Genomic DNA, 19058 nt, shown 5'->3' with positions numbered 1-19058 from the left:
GTATTTTTATATTCATTCCAGTTTGTGTTATAGCTTCTTGGTACCAGACTGATTTTAGGTACATTTATTTTACAGTGCAATTTATTTTAGAGCGTTGTGATAATCTGTTTTAAGGTACATTATACTATACAGCGATTTACTTGGTGTTTTTTTTTAAATCAATACTGCCTTGAATCTCTATGGCTTTATTACACATGAAAAAATAAAAACACAATATTGATTTCTATGTATTTAATTATATTAGTACTATATTTACATCCTTAACACACGACAATTGCACAATAACAATCATTCTATTGACTATTGCGCATGAACGAACGAGGAAATATTTCAATTCTGTCTAACGTAACAAAATTATATTAATTTCATCAATTAAAAAACTTAAATTATTCAAACTTTCGTGAGACATTATTATTAACTAATATACGAATCAGTTAAAACAGTTTTAGCCATTTCCTATATTAGTTAATTAAAAAACTGTTATTTCGGATCACATTTAAAAATACGTACACAATATCTATTTATTTCTATTGAAAATCAGTCTATGTGTTGATTTGCTTTATATTGGAAGTGGATTTGAGTATTCTTCAGCGCTTACATATATTTTTCAGTCAAGATTTTTTAAAGAATTTCAACAAAGAGTTTAAATAAGTGAAAGTTTGACAAATTGATCACTGTGCTAAATTTGTATTTGCTCAAATGATTACCTTGTGAGTAAATTAACTTTCTATAATTTAGCCTATCACTGCTATGACTTTATCAAGTCCTGTGGAAAATTGTAATAAATTGTGCAATATAAAAATAAAAGATTTTTTGACTAATTTGAAGTAAGTTTTTAAATAACAAAATTAATATAGTGAAGAAACATCACTTACACCTGTAAGTTCTAATTGTACGCCAAATTTAAAAAAAAATGGACAACATATATACACATGTATATGCAACAAAAGTCGTCATTCTCACATCAGAATATAAAAATAAAACTATTACACTATGCTTACTGTAATATTCACGTTATCAAGAAATTCTAATCACAATTTAAACTAATCAATCTTAAATATATTAGAGACACATTTTAATTACTATTCATTAAATCATCATAGAAATAGGAAAATTTAGAATATGATTTAAGGTAAAAATAAAAACATTCCGTTTGCATATTACAGAATAGTTGTCAAAAATAAGGAAATTGTCTTTCTTTGACAGGTTCATGATAAACACCATGTACATTAAAAACATGAATATAATTATTACCATATTAAATTTATCAATATACCATTTGATATAATGTTTGATCAAAGAACATTGACAGAACTCTCCTTTCCCCAAAGACACTGCTGAACACAATTTTAGACATTGGTACATGAAGGGATGTAAGGACGCAGTGCACATTAGGGCAGGGCGCTGGACAGAAAGGACCACCACAGGTCTGCAAATTATACAGTCTCACATCATCATCAGCTCACTATACGTCCCCACCGAGGGGCTCGGAGCCTACCCCAAGTTAGGGGTGACTAGGCCATAGTCAACCACGCTGGCCCAGTGCGGGTTGGTTGACTTCTCACATATCATTGAATTTCTTCTCAGATATGTGCAGGTTGCATCACGATGTTTTCCTTCACCGTAAGAACGTCGGATAAATGTACATATGTAAATCGAAAATCGAAAAACACATTGGTACATGGCGGGATTCGAACCCAGGACCTGCAGATTGCAAGTCAAGTGCTTAAACCCCTGAGCCACCGACGCTCACATAATCCCCCCAAAAGACATCGTAAAAAATTGAGGACGCCGTAGAAATCTCGCCCAGAACGATAGTAGAGCTAAAACTGTTACTGCAAGAGCGGGTTCACCTTTTCGTGCGCTTTCCTCCATTATTAGTAAAGACAATATATATTAATGATAACAGAAACAGTTATTGAAATATTATTTTGAGATCAAAGAAGTATGATCTAACATTGATAATTTTCTTGCAAATACACAAATAAGTTATCAACATACCCTATAATAGGTATGAAAATTTTAATAAATATGTAAAGAATCAAACATTTTTACGGAACTCATTATCTTAATTTAATACAAATAAGTAGAACAATTCTAGTCTCACCGAGCACATCACAGACTAATCTGGGAACCGACTGCAGTCTTACAAGAGCACTAAACACTTGCACTGTCACATAAACAATAAGAGAATCTCCGTGCACTATGGCGCCGATATCACAACGCAGCGGGTCCTGTGCTCTGTGGCGTCTTAACGCCCGGATCAGGCGCTGGGCGTCGCTTCCTTCTTTGGTTCTTCCAAATTGCTCACATTCTTCACATCATCTTTTGAATCCTCATCTATAGAGAAAAAAGATCAAACATATTAAAAAATAAAATTTATATAGCAAATCTAAGGCCTATACTTAAGTGATGAAATGATGTAGAGTGAAAATTGCTTATGATATCGATAAAAAATAAAATAACTATGGCAACTAAAGCTGTAGATTCGGATTATACAACCTAAAACTCTTATAATACGATTGAATATTAATTAGGTTAAATGTTTAACCCCTGAGACACCGACGCTCTTCAGGTAATCTGACTTGTAATCTGTAGGTCCTGGGTTCGAATACCACTATGTACAAACGTGTTTTTCCATTCACTCATGTACATCTATCCGACATTCTTACGGTAAAAAGAAACATCGTGATACAACCGGCACAAATGAGCAAAGAAATTCAAAAATGTGAAGTCAACCAAATCACATTGAGCCAGTATGGTTAATTATGGCCTAGTCACCCCTAACTTTGGGTAGGGTCCGATCCCCTCAGTGGGGATGGATAGTGAGCTGATGACAGTTAAAACACTCACAGTCCGATATCGGCACCGACTAGTTTCGAGCCTATCGGGGGCCCTTCATCAGGGTGAGTGGGACTGGTATTATTTCGCGACACCGGAAAAATATGTGCGAGTGTTTTATCCGTTTTCTATATTAATGATAATGTGACACGAAAGTTTGAATAATTTATTAGTAAGCTGGTGAATGTTCAATGTTATTATAGAAGGTTTTGATAGTATATGACATTTAACGGTTGAAATATACATTATTGACGGTCGAGTTGGCGACTGTAGCTTTTATGGCGAACACAATTATATCTAAGGACTTACTATCCAAAGTTAAAAGTTGCGGAGACTGGTAGTTTTTAATAAATAAAATCGTACTTAGGTTAGTTATTTTCACTACTTTTGACGTAACTTTGACAGTTTTATTTTATAAGTGGTCAAAGGTTTGTATTTTATACAGCCATAAGTCATGTATGCTACTAAAATAAATTAAAAAAAAAATAACAAAAAAAAAAACATGAAATAGGCAGAATTTGATTCCCTAACAAAAGAAATTTGCAACGTCTCCGGCGCTATGGGATGAGCAGCCCCTCCGCCCTAGCGTAACAAGGCGCGGGTGCCTATACTCGCCTGCGCAGCTGAGGCTTTTTGGTCGCCTTCGGCGACCAGCCTCAGCCGCTACGGCTCGCACAGGCCCCCGCGCCTTGCTACAGCGGGCGGGGGCTGCTCCCCCTCCGCGCCTCCGGCTTTTCATAAACACTCTAGGGGTAGGACAGAAAGTACCACGTGGTGTCGGGGTTGACTGATTCGGTTCTGTGACTCATATCCAACCTTACAATACAAATTTACAAAGAATTTAATACCACAATGACGCCACGCAACTGAAAAACCGTTAATAGATAATGCCAAAGAGTATGTAAACATTTCGCTAGTATACTATGAAATGGTTACATACTCTTTGCTACTTCGTAGTTTTGCGTTCCGTGTCTTCAAAATTATGAAATAATTAAACAATATAAATGTCAGATTTTTATTATTTTTAATCAATTTAAGATACATTTCGCAATAAAAATTAAAATAAATAATACGTTTGGTTTAAAAAACTTTAATCGAATTAAATAGAGTATTTTTTTTAATTTATTTTGGTAGCATACATGACTTACGGCTGTATAAAATAAAAACCTTTGACCACTTATAAAATAAAACTGTCAAAGCTACATCAAAAGTAGTGAAAATAACTAACCTAAGTACGATTTTATTTAATAAAAACTCCTCCCTCCGCAACTTTAAACTTTGGATAGTAAGTCCTTAGATATAATTGTGTTCGCCATAAAAGCTACAATCGCCAACTCGACCGTCAATAATGTATATTTTAGCCCATTTAACAATGTATGTAATCTTACTGTTGGCGTCGTCCTTGTGGTGTGCGAGGTCTTTGTCGAGGCGCGGTCGCTTGCGTTGCGGTGCGCGGTACGAGCGGTTGTCACGACGCCCTCCCTCACCCTCGTCCTCGGAGTCCGACAACTCACCCTCGCCAGTTATACGCTTGTCCTGGAACAAGACACGTGATAGTACTACGCTTCAAATATCTCAGCGACTCAAGGTTGTCTTCATATTGTTTATTTTTATAAGTGAAGGGGCAAACAAGCAGCGGGAACACCAAGGTTTCACGCTCATGGACATCTGCAATACCAGAGGAATCACAGATGAGTTGCCGGCCTTTGAGATGATGATACACTCCCTTCTTGAAGGATCCTAAGTTATTTTAAATACCTTTCATATTGAACTTTGGACTCGTTAATTAAACATAGCTTTAACTTCTTGTTGTACCATAGTTCTTATTTTTCGTTTATGTATATATATTTTATCTTTTGTAATATTTTTTACATCTCAGTATACCTAACATTGATGCAGACTCAAGCATATTTTTTACTAAGATTTTTTACTGATCAACTGTACGTTGACTAGTGATGAGTGTAATTTAGGTTGGTATACAAAAAAAAAAAAAATAACTTCAGATCAATTCAAATTTCAAACAATACCTTTTCACTTTGTGGTAGCCTTTCATCTTTGTCTATTTTATCTTCATCTTCAGATTCATCATTGACTGCATCTTCTGGAATTGCTTGCACCTAAAAATAAAGTTAAAAGACCGCTATAAATATGTATATTTTGTGAATTCTATATTTTTTTATATTTACTACACTGATATTTATTTTTCAAATCAATACATGATTTATTAAATTTTTTTAATACATTTCATGCTTTAAACATTTTAAACATTTTTTACCTGAACACCAGGCGCATGAGGCAGCATACGTAGATTTTCAAATAGCCTGTTCTTTATTTTTTCCAAATATTCAGGTGTGTTCTGATTGGACATGTTGCTGGGAGATATATGCAGTTTGAAGTCCGGACCAAAGTATTCAAAGTAGTCATTATACGGCAGCTCATTTGCTATTTCAACTCCAAGCGCTACTGATGTTTCATAAGTCCAACAACGGGAGACATTGCGGATTGTATACCTAAAAATACAAATTTAACTAGTTTTTAAAGCATACACTAATAATAATTATATCTTTCAAATAATGCACATACACAAGTATGAATATATATTTAAAAATCTGTTGTATAAAATAATTGCATTATTCCACTCACCCTCCACCACCAACAAGTAGGAACGGCAGGCCAAATCTCTTCACCAATTCCACACAACGTCCATGACCCCGCACCGTCAAGTTGAAGCAACCCAGTCTGTCACCTAATTGATAAAAAAAAATTTAAATTACACTTGCAAAAATACAGTTTAAATATGATCATCAATTTTGTGAGCAAAATTGTTTCGTTTATTTAATAAGTTTTTTTTTTTTTTTTATAAGAGAAGGGGGCAAACGAGCAAAGGTAACATAAAGTCAATAATCTATGGCAATAGTTGCTAGATAGATAAAAACTTAAGTTACTTGATCATTTGCAGTTGTTTTAACTGCAGTTCTTTTTCTAAGAGGATAGATAACAAAATATTAATGATTAAATTTTCTGACAATGAAAACCAAGTAAATAATTAAGATTATAAAATACCTGTAAGAGAATCAGCTCCACACTGTAGCACCACTGCACTTGGCTGGAATGTCTCCATAACCTTTGAGATGATCGGCACAAAGATTGATTCATAGGACTCATCATCCATGCCATCACGGAGCGGGATGTTCACCGCATAGTACTTGCCTTTGCCTGCCCCAATATCTCGCAAGTCACCTGAGAAAAGATTTAATGTTTTTTCTTTCTATTTGTCAAGTTACAATTTAAAAAACTAGCTTTAACCCGCGACTCCGTCCGCGCGGAATAAAAAAAAAAGCACACAAGATAAAAAAGTTCCTATGTCCGTCTCCTAGTTCTAAGCTACCTCCCCATCAATTTTCAGCTTAATCAGTTCGACCGATCTTGAGTTATAAATAGTGTAACTAACACGACTTTCTTTTATATATATAAAGATACTAGCTTTTACCCGCGACTCCGTCCGCGCGGAATAAAAAAAAAAAGAAAAGAAAACGGGGTAAAAATTATCCTATGTCCTATTCCTGGTTCTAAGCTACCTGCCCACCAATTTTCAGTCAAATCGATTCAGCCGTTCTTGAATTATAAATGGTGTAACTAACACAACTTTCTTTTATATATATAGATATCCATCATTTACATACAACAGGCATGAGTCATCATGAGTTTAAATACCATTTTAGTGTCATGTCATTTATTATCTAGCAAGAGTTTAAATTTAATTAAAATCATACAAACACCACATATTAAAAGTCATACTAAAAACTATAATTACATTATTAAAAAAATAAGATACAGACCTGTCCCAGGGAAGTATTCTCCATATTTATGGAATGAAACAGTCATGACACGGTCAGTTGTGTAAAATGCCTCTTCCACACCATCACCGTGGTGCACATCTATATCAATGTACAAGACTCTCTGATGATACTTCAGTAGCTCCAGTATACCAAGGACAATGTCATTTACATAACAAAAGCCTGATGCCTCAGATTTCTTAGCATGATGCAGCCCTCCACCCCAGTTGATACAAATTTCAGATGCCTAAAAATTATAAAAAATAATATAAAATTATGCATAGAAAAAAAAACATTGAATATAAATATTTTATGGCCAGTTTTATTATTTGTTCATTAGCGGGTTAATCTTTTTTTATGTGTGTTTGTGTTCACATCTATATATATAAAAGAAAGTTGTGTTAGTTACACTATTTATAACTCAAGAACGGCTGAATCAACTTGACTGAAAATTGGTGGGAAGGTAGCCAGGAAACGGACATAGGATAATTTTTACCCCGTTTCCTTTTTTTTTTTCCGCGCGGACGGAGTCGCGGGTAAAAGCTAGTCTACATATATTTAGTACATAAAAAGGAATAAATTGGAATAGTTCAAAGTGAGTTTAGTTTAATTGCAAGTGACAATTTGAAACTTAAATGGCCAATAAAGCAGTTCATTAAAACTAGTACTATATAAACAGAAATGCATTGTTTACCTGTTTATTTAATTTTACAGCAGCGGCCACAGATCCTCCTGCTGACAGTTGACAGAACTCATATAGGCCATCAAACACAGGGCAATCCTCACCTACATTGACTAAAACAAACATACACAATAAAGTTAGTTGAAAATAAATGTATAATAAGTATGTTGACAACTTAGCATTTTTACAAACAATTGGATTTATTTGCTCTGGATGAACAATTTATATTTATAGCTTGAATATATTATTTTCTGGTCATTAACTGAAAAGGATTTTAATAAAATAAGAGTAAAATAACTTACACCGTTGCATTTGTTTGTTGTATTCATTCATGTTGTCAGGTCTGATCGACCGAAGGAACCGGATATAGTCATCCGAGTGAAACTTAGTCATCTCATCAGCAGTAGCTTTGTGTGGGCGCTGTATATATATAAAAAAATAGTTTAGACATGGCTACTTATTTAATTGGTTTTATGTATTTGAATTTGAATATACATACATAAATCTCCATTTTCCTGTATAACCCATAATTGAGCAATAAATTATGTGTCATACGTATACGATGTGGTTTCATTGGATGTCCCTGTCCATAGTAATAATTTCCGATATCACCTAAAGTAAAAAAAGATCACTTTAAAAATGTACAATAATTGTAATATTTACTTCTTAAGCTAATGTTACTCGATTCATTTATTGGCTTGACACATTCCAGTCTGTACCTCTTCGAGTGAAAAGAGAACAACTTTTCACGGACCAATAGCAACGGAGAGCGCTGTACAGACGCCATAAACTGACTTGAACAACAATCGCATAAAAAATTGAATAAGAAAATGGATGCAACAAATATATGTACCATATGTTACTGTATGTTTTATTTCAAAATTCATTAAAACAATAAAAAATAACTTGTCGTGAACGTTATAGTCTAAAAAAGTATCATATTTTATACTTACTGTCGTAGTAATAGCAAACCCTTTTCTTACTATGGGGTTGCATAGCCATTGTAAAAGAGTTTAAATTTTAAAATACAATGGTAATTATTGTTACTTCCTATATTACAATGATTCAATAACTAAAGTTAAACAAACTTTTGTTATTTCACTTTTATAGCGGTAGCGGCGGGCGCGAGGCAATCAAACGATGAATGGAAATGAACGACTTGAACAAACAATATTTCAAGGAGTGAAATGAATGAATAAACGAATGATGTTGATGTCAATTTGCACAGATAAAATAAAAACCACTTAATGTTTGTAAAAAGTTTCCAATTGATTTAATTTAACTTTCTGTTAGAACTTTAATAAAAGAAAATAAAGCAAATTTTGAACAGTTTCTCAAATTGCTAGTTGTTTTTATCATTGATCAACTCATAAAATAGATTCGTGGATAATCAACTCTGAATGAATGAATAGTTTCATTCAATTAACAAAGAGTTTATAACCCGACCAAATTATGTACGAAGTTAGTGGTGTCGCCACTGTCGAAAATATTGTAACCCGATTGGTAAACTCCCTATTATTGTATGAGATATTTATGGTTCAGCAGCAGTTCTAATTTTCGTCACCCCACAGAGATAAATTAGTCAGACAATAACATCATTCACTAGACTTGCGAAATCGAAATCGCGTCTCCATTCAATGTTAACTTTTTCTCTCTCTTGTAAAAGCAGTGGTCGAGGTGAGACGTCTTTCTATCCCAGTCCCGGATTTATATTTTGTGTTAATGTTTTACTGAAGTTAAAAGGCAATTAATTAAATCTTTAATGTTTTACTGCCAAGTTCCATTGCTACAAAAGGCTTTATTACGAAATTCCGTTCCATTTAAATAACAAAATTGCGTTACTTGCAGTGCCCTGCTTCAATCAACGAGTGTAACATCTGAATTTATCAAGAACATCCTGAACAAAATTTCAAATCTAAAAATGTAAGTTTTTCTTCTGTAATTAATTAAATTCAACTTCATTTTTATTTTGGTTCCTTCGTTAAGTTAATGTATTTAGCATTTGAAAATGTGGCAAAATGGTTAACCATCTTCTCGTTTCGTGACATGTTGCATCGATCGATGTGGTTTGATTATAAATTGAACCGCCATTTTGTGCATCCTTCGTGGATTACGAAAATGGCTGGATTACAGTACTTTCATAAAGTAAAAACATACTGAGAAATAATATAAATTATTAGTTTAGCAAGAGTCTCGGTTATTGTTCTAAAACACATACATCGGATAAACATTAGCGCATGACATGCGCGGTGTGATCTTTTGTTTCGAAGTATTGATTTTACTATTAGTGTAAAAAATTCTTTAATACATCGTTCTTAAACTATTTATTAAATCATTTCTGATATATTACTGTGTATATATTATATTGCACATAATGAGGTTAGTGAAGTTAAAAAACTCAATATTGGTGCATTTCATGAGCCTGTAAATGTAGTCGTGGCTGTCGCCATCTTGTTACGATGTATTGATTAATCCTGCATTACACCAATTCTAGGAGTGAATCTAGAAATTGATTTGAATGTTAAGTATACCCAACAAACTTAAGCAAGTATAAGATGTAAAGCATGTCTTCTAATTGAGATATGTAAAGAAAAAGTTTAATTCATGATCATATTATCTTGTCATAGGTCAGGAAACTGGAACAATAGTCGTGGTGGAAGCGGCGGTTCCAAATTTGGTAATAATGGATCAAAATTTGGTGGCGGCGGAGGTGGAAGTCGATTTGGAAACTCTGGTGGTTATGGAGGAGGGAAGAAAGAATTTTCCGGTGGACAAAATATGCGACGCCCAAACTGGGATACTATGTCCTTACAACCATTTAATAAAAACTTTTACAATCCACCACCAGAAGTATTGAAAAGATCATCATATGAAGTTGAAGAGTATAGAAACAAACATGAGATTACTGTGAATGGATCGGATATACCAAATCCTATCCAGCACTTTGAAGAAGGAAATTTCCCAGACTATGTGATGCAAAATATTTCCAATATGGGTTACAAGGAACCTACACCAATTCAAGCTCAAGGTTGGCCCATAGCTATGTCTGGACACAACTTGGTTGGGATAGCTCAGACTGGTTCAGGCAAAACCTTAGCTTATATATTGCCTGCTATTGTGCACATTAACAATCAGCCCCCTATTAGGCGCGGCGATGGCCCTATTGCTTTGGTATTGGCACCAACTAGAGAACTAGCGCAACAAATTCAACAAGTTGCATGCGACTTCGGAAATGCATCATATGTGCGCAACACGTGCGTTTTTGGCGGCGCGCCTAAAAGGGAACAGGCTCGTGACTTAGAAAGAGGAGTAGAAATTGTTATTGCCACACCTGGTAGACTTATTGATTTCTTAGAAAAAGGAACTACAAACTTACAACGTTGTACATATCTAGTACTAGATGAAGCCGATCGCATGTTGGACATGGGTTTTGAACCCCAGATTCGTAAGATCATTGAACAGATTCGACCTGATCGTCAAACTCTTATGTGGTCAGCCACATGGCCCAAGGAGGTTAAAAAGTTAGCGGAAGATTATTTAGGTGACTACTTACAAATAAACATTGGATCTCTACAACTCTCTGCCAATCATAACATTCTACAAATTGTAGATGTTTGTCAGGAACATGAAAAGGAGAACAAGTATGTTACTTTCCTACTAATTTAATTTTTTTTACATTTAGTGATGATTTCTGATTTAGTATGACATAAGTTGATTAAAATAAATATAATCCTCTAAGAAGATCTGATTGCAAAAATATCAAAATTGAAAAAAATATTAAATAAAAAAAATTCTAAATATGTATAACAATTTCAGGTTAAATGTTCTGCTGCAAGAAATAGGCCAGAACCAAGAACCTGGTGCAAAAACTATAATATTTGTTGAAACAAAGAGGAAAGTAGAAAATATAACAAGAAACATCAGACGGTTTGGCTGGCCAGCTGTGTGTATGCACGGTGACAAAACACAACAAGAAAGAGATGATGTCCTATATCAGTTCAAACAGGGTCGTGCCAGCATTCTTGTAGCAACTGATGTTGCTGCCAGAGGACTTGGTAAGAATTGATTACAACTGATTTTTAACCAATAAGTAAATATTAGGTAACCATATAAGTACTTAATATGTATTTATTAATATTGTTTGTTTATACTTTTCAGAGGCACTGGCGGAAAGTTATTGTGTTCTATCTGAGTACTCTCCCAAATTAGTGGATATGTTACTGCTGATTTGTAGATGACTTAGTGTCCAGTGGTTTAACTAAAGAATGCAATAACTCGTCATATAATGGTGCCTCAAAAGTGCCTTTCACTATGATGGACCCACGGCCGGAAGCTTGATGGTATGTCCGTGAATGCGGATACACTTGAGAGTATTGGAAAACCTGGTGATGCACTACATACTTTATGAATATTTAAATAATCAGACATTGAACTACTGGTGCATCGTTGAAAAACTTGACCACAGGTTGAGATGATCGGCAAGAGGTCAAGGGTTTTCTATTTCGGCCATAATGGAGATTGGAAGGGGCAATCAAGTATATGTGAAAACAAATTGATTATGACGCCCTTACAAGACTCCAGGGTTTTCTCAGTGAGAGGCAAATGTCTTTTATTTGTTGTGTAACTCATTCATGTAAGTAATACTGCTATGAGTTACATTTTGTTATATCTACAAACTCTTTGTTTTTGTAATATAACAATATTGGAAATAGACATTAAACTAAACTTTCTGTATTGTAGATGTGGATGGTATCAAATATGTTATAAACTTTGACTATCCCAACTCTTCGGAAGATTACATTCACCGGATAGGTAGAACAGGGCGCTCAAAATCAAAAGGAACATCATATGCCTTCTTCACACCTTCAAATTCACGTCAAGCTAAAGACCTTGTGAATGTATTGCAAGAAGCAAATCAGGTAATTAAATTGGGATTGTAAAATTAGTTTATGTACTTCCTCATACCTTTGGCATGGGTACGTTTTTCAATAGCGTGACATGAATGCAAGTATGAGGTACATCAATACAACTTCATGCCTTCGGTGTCCATGCTAAACACATGCCTGGATCCCATCCTCAAAAGTTGTAACATATTTACCATGACTTGATCATGTTTCTTTAATGGGTTCAGTAAAATAACGAGTTAAAATAAAATACTGTGATAAGACAATATAAATGATGCTCAAGTAAATTTAAATTTTAGACTATCAGCCCGCAACTACAAACGATGGCAGACCGATGCGGAGGTGGCGGCGGCGGATGGAATAGAAGCCGGTACGGCGGTGGTCGCGGAGGTGGCGGCGGCGGATCCTTCAGACGTGGAACCAATTTCGGCAGGAGCAATGGACAAGGAGGCGGCGGACACAAGCGATTTAATGAATACTAACTTATTTCTATTTTTAAGTAGCAAATCCTCTTAGGAATATGAATGAATACACAGTGTAAATGTACAAGATTGTAGATTGTGACATCCCCTCGCCTAGTTCAAACTATTATTCCATAGATGTCTAAATTCGATTACTCTTTTTCATATACATCTGTTCTGACTAGATAAACAAGACATTGAGTAAATGAACATGAGTGTTTGACATTAAGTTATTTTTAGGCGGTATTATTTTTTCTGTGATATCTTAAATGAGGATAAGCTTGTGTTGCTGTCTCTTCATGCCCTAACCTTCAATTTGTAAATGTTGAAGTGCACATGCCCGCCTTGTTTGGGGGAAAGTACCAAATATAATAACATCATTCCACTTTGTTCTTTTGATCTGGTGAAAATTAATAATAAACTAATAATAATATGTCTTCTTTGTTTTATTTACCTTTTTATTCTTTTAGGGCATAGAAATTGCATAGATCTTGAGTACATTTTGTAGCCCGGCGATTTTAGGCGCTAATAGCCTGATTACACCTACCATGGCCTTGGGCCGTATCACTTACATGCACAGAATATCGATGCGTACGGTGTTGTAAAAAAGTATTTTCCTGAAAATTTGGAGACAAGATTAAAATCCGCGATAACTGTTATCGCACAATTATTTCCTCATAGATGATCAACTTTTATAGAAACGGCTTAAACACTCACGTACTTATATCCGGTGTCGTCACCGACTAATTTCGAGCCCATCGGGGGCCCTTCATCAGAGTGAGTGGGACTGGTATTATTTCGTGGACGCAGCCCGTCGCTCACTGTGTAGTACCTACGTGAGTGTTTTAGCCGTTTCTATTTAAGTTAATTATAATGTCTCACGAAAGTTTGAATAACCCATAGATGATGTTTGAATTTTTTGGCATACCTACTGCATATCACGGGCACTGGTGAGATTTGTTAGTTTTTTAATGGTTAAAGGTCATAAAAACGTTCTTCTCGCGTATTTTAGCGAAATGGTGAGTTTAGTCTAAAAGTTACTTTAGACAAAATTGTAGATTATAAAATTCACTATTACAAACCCATAACTTACTAAAATTATAAATGCGGATGAATAGATGTTTTCTCGAATGATCTGTTTATTGGCTCAACGGATCTTGATGAAATTTGGAAGTACACATAGGCTACTAATAAAGTTTTTTTTTAATTCTGCGAGGACGCAGTCGCGGTTGACTGCTAGTAATATTATAAATTCGAATTAATGGATGGATGTTTGTTTGAAAGTATCTCCAGAACGGCTCAACAGATCTTTATGAAAATTGACACGGTTGTAGAACATAATCTGGAAAAACACATAGGCTACTCCCATATTTTTTAATGCCGCGCGGACAGAGTTGCAGGTGACAGCGATAGCTATATAACTATCGGAACTTTTATAGGCGCGTTTTTATGAACGAAGCAAAAACTGTTATTTCCAAACAATGACCTACACACTTATAGGTTTTGTATGAGTGGAGTAAATGCATTTATTTTTGTCTTTTACGTTGTCCTCCCTGGTTATCACGGAAAATGTCGTTGGCAGAAAAAATAAATCTGGACACTCTTATTAAAATACACACTCTAATTCTCTAATAATAGTACAAACCACAAATCCTGGATCTGTCTATGGATCTAGTCTATGACAAAAGCACAAGTGTCAATTGAGAACGAAGTTAGAGGTTATAATATTATGAAATTTTAGTCGATATGGCCTTAAATATTTTACCTGTGATGTTTTTAAGACGCAACGGGATTAAAACGTAAGTAAATACGGTAATATCGCTAATTTACTTCATCCAGTTAAAATTCATAAAAGTTATTACACATTATTTTAATTTAATTACAGATTGTTCCAAAGTGCTAAACATTTCCAAAAACTTCAACAAAACCAAGTATATGTCGTAAAAAATGAAATAAGACTATATTCAAGTAAAAACGTGAAAAACTACATTGGCATTTTAAAAACTAGAGATATATTACACGAAAAAAAATATTATTCCGTAGAAACAGCGCAGCAAGATCTTGACTATTACAATGAACATAACATAACTATTATTGGCGATAATGTTCCTAGCCCATATCGTGACATCGAAAACTGCGACTTCCCTGATTATATAAAAACATTTTTGAAAAAGCAAGGACTTGTCAAGCCAACAATAATACAATCACAGGGATGGCCAGTAGCATTAAGTGGCAAAAATCTGGTTGGTATAGCGCAAACCGGTACTGGTAAGACACTGGCTTACCTTTTGCCAGCTGTTGTGCACATCAAAGAAAAACAGGGTAGAAGAAGCAAAGGCCCAAGAGTCTTGGTACTTGCACCCACAAGAGAGCTGGCAAGACAAATAGAGGAGGTTGCTAAAGAATTCGAAACTTTGTTGAATGTCCGTTGCTTGTGTATTCATGGAGGGGCAAATAGAGGACCACAGGCAGCCGCACTGCAGGAGGGCGTGGATATATTGATAGCCACACCCGGAAGATTGAATGATTTCATTAACAGTAAAACAACAACATTAACACGATGCACATATGTTGTTCTCGACGAGGCAGATAGAATGTTGGATATGGGCTTTGAGCCACAGATACGTGAAGCATTGGAAGAGGTGCCTTATGAAAGACAGATTCTTATGTTCTCAGCAACTTGGCCTAAGGAAGTTGAACACTTAGCTAAAGACTATTTGGGAGAGTTTATACAGGTTAATGTTGGATCAACAGAGCTATCGGCAAACCACAACATACAACAGAATTTTCATATTTGTGAACAGGATGAAAAAATGGAAAAGTAGGTTTCGTTCCATACTTCATTTTAGATATCAATATTTCTGTACAAAAATTTAGAACTATGTTAATAGTATAGTATGTTGATTTTTGTTCATTTTATAATTTCAGGTTCAAGGAAATCATGCATGAAATTTCAAGCCAAGGATTGGGGAAAGTTTTAGTATTTACCAATACTAAAAGATTTGTGGATACTTTGGCATTGACACTAAAGAGGAATGGTTGGCCGGCTGTTGGTATCCATGGCGACAAGACTCAGAATCAAAGAGATGCAATCATTAACAGGTTCCGGAATGGAAACACAAACATACTTGTTGCAACTGATGTTGCTGCAAGAGGTCTAGGTAAGTTACATTTTTAACTACTAAAAATCTACAAATTAGTGGTGGAAACGTCTTTTATTATCATTTCTTATTTTATTTTTCAGATGTTGATGGGGTAACACATGTTATAAACTATGATTTTCCAAATACATCGGAAGATTACATTCATAGAATTGGCAGAACTGGCCGCTTGCAGAATAAAGGAGTTTCACATACAATACTCACTGAAGATGATGCAAGGCATGCTAAGAGCTTGATTCCTGTACTAAGAGAAGCTAATCAAGTAAGCAGAATATTTGATAATATTGCTATTTTATTTCCATTCATGTTATATATTTCTTTCATTATTAATTTTTGTAATGATCATAAAAATAAAACCATAACACCCATAGGGATAAGGGCAGGTTGATGATGAATATAAAAATATTTATATGTGTATTGTGTGAGTGTATACTTGTGTAATCTAAGCTATGTATATTTAAAGGTTAATTTAATGTCTTACAGGTTGTTCCCCGTGAATTAGAAGATATGGCAAGAAATCACAACATATCAAAACAAAAGGAATATCAAATTAAATATAACACAAAAAGGAGTTACGGATTTAACCCAAATAAGAGGAATAACTTCCGAAGTCGCAACAATTACAATAGATATGACCGTTATTAATTATACGTAGTTGAAATATAGTTATTACAGTGGGCTGTGTAGTATTATAATTTTTTCCATAGTGTTATATTCATGTATTTATATAGATTTTCCAAATAAAGTACAACTAATAAAAATAATACGCATTTTATTATTAACGATTCTTAATTAGTAAACTTACTAGGCTTGGCTGATAGTAGCCAAAGAAAATGCAAAATTCAAAAAGTATGTTTTTATATACATAAAATTTATATACATAAAAAATACTCTTCTCTAGTCATAAAAGTTGCCGAAAAATTTCTTTTATTTTTGAAGATTATTTGTGAAATAAATTTTAAACTAAATTAAAAATGATTTTTTTTTGCATATCCTATGGCTTCAACAATAAGAAGCGGTCTCCATAGTAACCTTATGACAGTTACAAGATACAACTCGTTTTGGGGATAAATATTTAAATACACTCTAGTATGAACAATCAAAAATGGCACTACCTGAACTCGATACAAGATCTGTTTTAGATACAGTTGAGGAGAACTTTACGCGAGTTGGATTGGTTGGTGATTCAAAATTACTTTTAGAATATAAGTTTAGTGCAGCATTTGTAGTTTTTTTAAGCACAAATAGTAGGGTACTGTAGAAGATCTAGCACAGTCCTGTTGCATTTAAGTATCAGCAAGAAATATATCCATATAATTGTGATCAAAGCTTGTTTATATTTTAAGTATGTACCTAAAATTTTATATATGTACATTGTACCCTCCTTTGATAGGCTCGCAATAGACTAGCAAATGTTATTGAGTTGAAAGAAGATACTTGAAAAAGATCTTTGTGTGTAGAATTAAAAAAAACATGCTTAGATGATGATGATTTACTGCTTCATACTTTTCTATAATAATTTAATATTTTTCTAATTATTAGAAAACGTATGCAATTCGTATGATATACGCCGGAGAACATCTTGTAAAGAAGGAAGAAATAATACGTATGTTTTCTAAGACGGTGGAAGACGTTAACTCCAGTTACTGTGAGATTCACGTTACTGGCTTACTTTTGGTGTATGACAGTTTTTTTGTCCACGTTATAGAGGTAAGAGGCTTATATGTGCCTTATTACATTTTTATTTGTTTAATTCGTAAGTTTTTTTTTAAGTAGTTGCCTAATGGTGAACTGTTCTCTTAATTAAGTTTGCTCTTAAATGGAAATCGGTAGGTAATTAAGACAGGTTTGGATATCTGATGTGTGAATTAAATGGAATAAAAGCGTAAAATTTACTAACAGGGTTCCGAAGACACAGTTCATCGTCAGATAAGGTTTTTATTCAATCTTGAAGCTCAAATGTGTAAGGAAAAGGCTAAAAATGAAGCTGCAGAAGCGGCTGCTCAAGAAAAAATCGAGGAAGGCAATATCGAAGGAAATGCGGAGAAAGAATGCAAGATTTTTAGGCGATTAAAGACTATAATGGTTTATCATTCTATGCAAACGGTAAGTTCTAATAATTTAGACGTTTTTAAGCTCTAAAAGTAGTTGTTTTGGAGAACGCAAATTGCAAAACTTAATTCGGTCAAGTCTTAATTTATGGTATGTGCATAGTATTTCACTATTAATTTTGTTCACAGCTTATGTTTAGCGGTTGGCGCGCTTTAACCGCCCGCCCGCCGTCTCTCGTTGGAAACCTAGACGTGTACGGTCCCATAGCGGAACACATGGAGCAATTGAGAATATTTCTCAATAAAATGAGTAAGCTTTGTGATCTAGCAGAACATGAACACGATGTAAGAAATACTAATTTTTAAATAAGATAAAACTTATAAAAGAAAATATTTTCGTATCATTCAAATTATTTCTATTTGTAGTTATCTTTCGAAGGTTTGAGTGCGGTGGATCCGAAGATAGAGACTTTACCAGAAGTAACACTGTTGGACTTTTTGCTGGAATCAAGGTACATCCTTGATCTGCGTCGCACCGCACATTTACATAGGAGAGTCGATGACTACGTTTTCTATTTCGGTAATTTTTCTTTATTGTTTTTAAACAAACTATCAATGATTTCATTCGTACTTAAAATCATCTAAAATTTATATAATGTTTTAATTTTAGAAAATGTATGGCCGTTACCAACTCATTTCACCCCGCGGTTTCTATATAAGTTGAAGATAGATGACTCGTTCGTTGACCCACTTCCAGTAATGCCCTGGGAGAAAGTCAAGAAAGACGTTGACGATGAAGGCAGAGAAACAGAAAGGGACGAAGATCAAACTGATACTTCGGATAGCGACTAATACTTGCAAGAGATATCATTTTTTTAATCTGTGTATTAAGTTCTAGTCATTTTAAAACAATACCGGTCTAGTTATTGTTCTATAAACGTTTTTTTTTATTAATTTTCTAACGGTACGATCAAATTTAATTATGAAAGTCTTAATTCATCAGGAGATTCTTGAAGTAAAAGATTAAACTTATTTTTAACAAATATCTTTACTTGTGTAATTCCTTTCTGAAGAGTTTTTTTATTCACTACTTTCTTTTTATTTACATGATTCTATCAGGCG

The 19058-nt window shown here is 34.3% G+C and overlaps 4 protein-coding genes and 1 non-coding gene across 6 annotated transcripts; 4 read left to right on the top strand and 1 right to left on the bottom strand.

Annotated features, from left to right (window-relative positions):
- Window positions 1–1688: 1688 nt before the first annotated feature.
- LOC106711646 (histone deacetylase HDAC1) lies at window positions 1689–8503 on the bottom strand. The gene is made up of 11 exons (XM_045680135.1): window positions 8313–8503; window positions 7859–7971; window positions 7662–7779; window positions 7372–7472; window positions 6681–6924; window positions 5905–6081; window positions 5485–5587; window positions 5117–5351; window positions 4869–4958; window positions 4230–4377; window positions 1689–2340 (listed from the first exon to the last, which is right to left on the bottom strand). The coding sequence occupies exons 1-11, from the start codon at window positions 8359–8361 to the stop codon at window positions 2264–2266; spliced, it is 1455 nt and encodes a 484-aa protein (XP_045536091.1). The 5' UTR covers window positions 8362–8503; the 3' UTR covers window positions 1689–2263.
- Window positions 8504–9005: 502 nt separating this feature from the next.
- Window positions 9006–13161, top strand: LOC106711674 (ATP-dependent RNA helicase p62). Of its 2 annotated transcripts, none has more exons than XR_006756257.1 (6): window positions 9006–9036; window positions 9208–9282; window positions 9987–11000; window positions 11176–11414; window positions 11518–11992; window positions 12100–12177. XR_006756257.1 is itself a non-coding variant. In XM_014504050.2 (6 exons), coding segments are annotated over exons 2-6 (1617 nt in total). In that variant the 5' UTR covers window positions 9009–9036; window positions 9208–9280; the 3' UTR covers window positions 12746–13161. The 2 variants fall into 2 exon arrangements, 1 of the variants encoding a protein (XP_014359536.1); XM_014504050.2 differs by lacking the exon at window positions 11518–11992 and adding an exon at window positions 12563–13161 and having other exon boundaries at window positions 9009–9036; window positions 12100–12278.
- Window positions 12317–12453, top strand: LOC123721543. The gene has a single exon (XR_006756261.1). It is a non-coding gene; the product is annotated as a small nucleolar RNA SNORA57 (small nucleolar RNA).
- A 1223-nt stretch (window positions 13162–14384) lies between the features above and the next one.
- On the top strand, window positions 14385–16562 carry LOC106711656 (ATP-dependent RNA helicase p62). Its single transcript, XM_014504026.2, has 5 exons — window positions 14385–14523; window positions 14610–15545; window positions 15653–15885; window positions 15969–16147; window positions 16369–16562. Exons 1-5 carry the CDS (start codon window positions 14471–14473, stop codon window positions 16528–16530), a joined length of 1563 nt encoding a protein of 520 aa, XP_014359512.1. The 5' UTR covers window positions 14385–14470; the 3' UTR covers window positions 16531–16562.
- A 350-nt stretch (window positions 16563–16912) lies between these two features.
- LOC106711671 (testis-expressed protein 47) lies at window positions 16913–18823 on the top strand. Its single transcript, XM_014504046.2, has 6 exons — window positions 16913–17062; window positions 17428–17595; window positions 17788–17991; window positions 18126–18281; window positions 18363–18516; window positions 18607–18823. Exons 1-6 carry the CDS (start codon window positions 16991–16993, stop codon window positions 18786–18788), a joined length of 936 nt encoding a protein of 311 aa, XP_014359532.1. The 5' UTR covers window positions 16913–16990; the 3' UTR covers window positions 18789–18823.
- The last annotated feature ends 235 nt before the right edge of the window (window positions 18824–19058 follow it).

The sequence above is a fragment of the Papilio machaon genome, chromosome 12 (assembly GCF_912999745.1).
Source record: "Papilio machaon chromosome 12, ilPapMach1.1, whole genome shotgun sequence".
Lineage (NCBI taxonomy): Eukaryota > Metazoa > Arthropoda > Insecta > Lepidoptera > Papilionidae > Papilio > Papilio machaon.
This window is presented reverse-complemented; position numbering and strand designations above follow the sequence as displayed.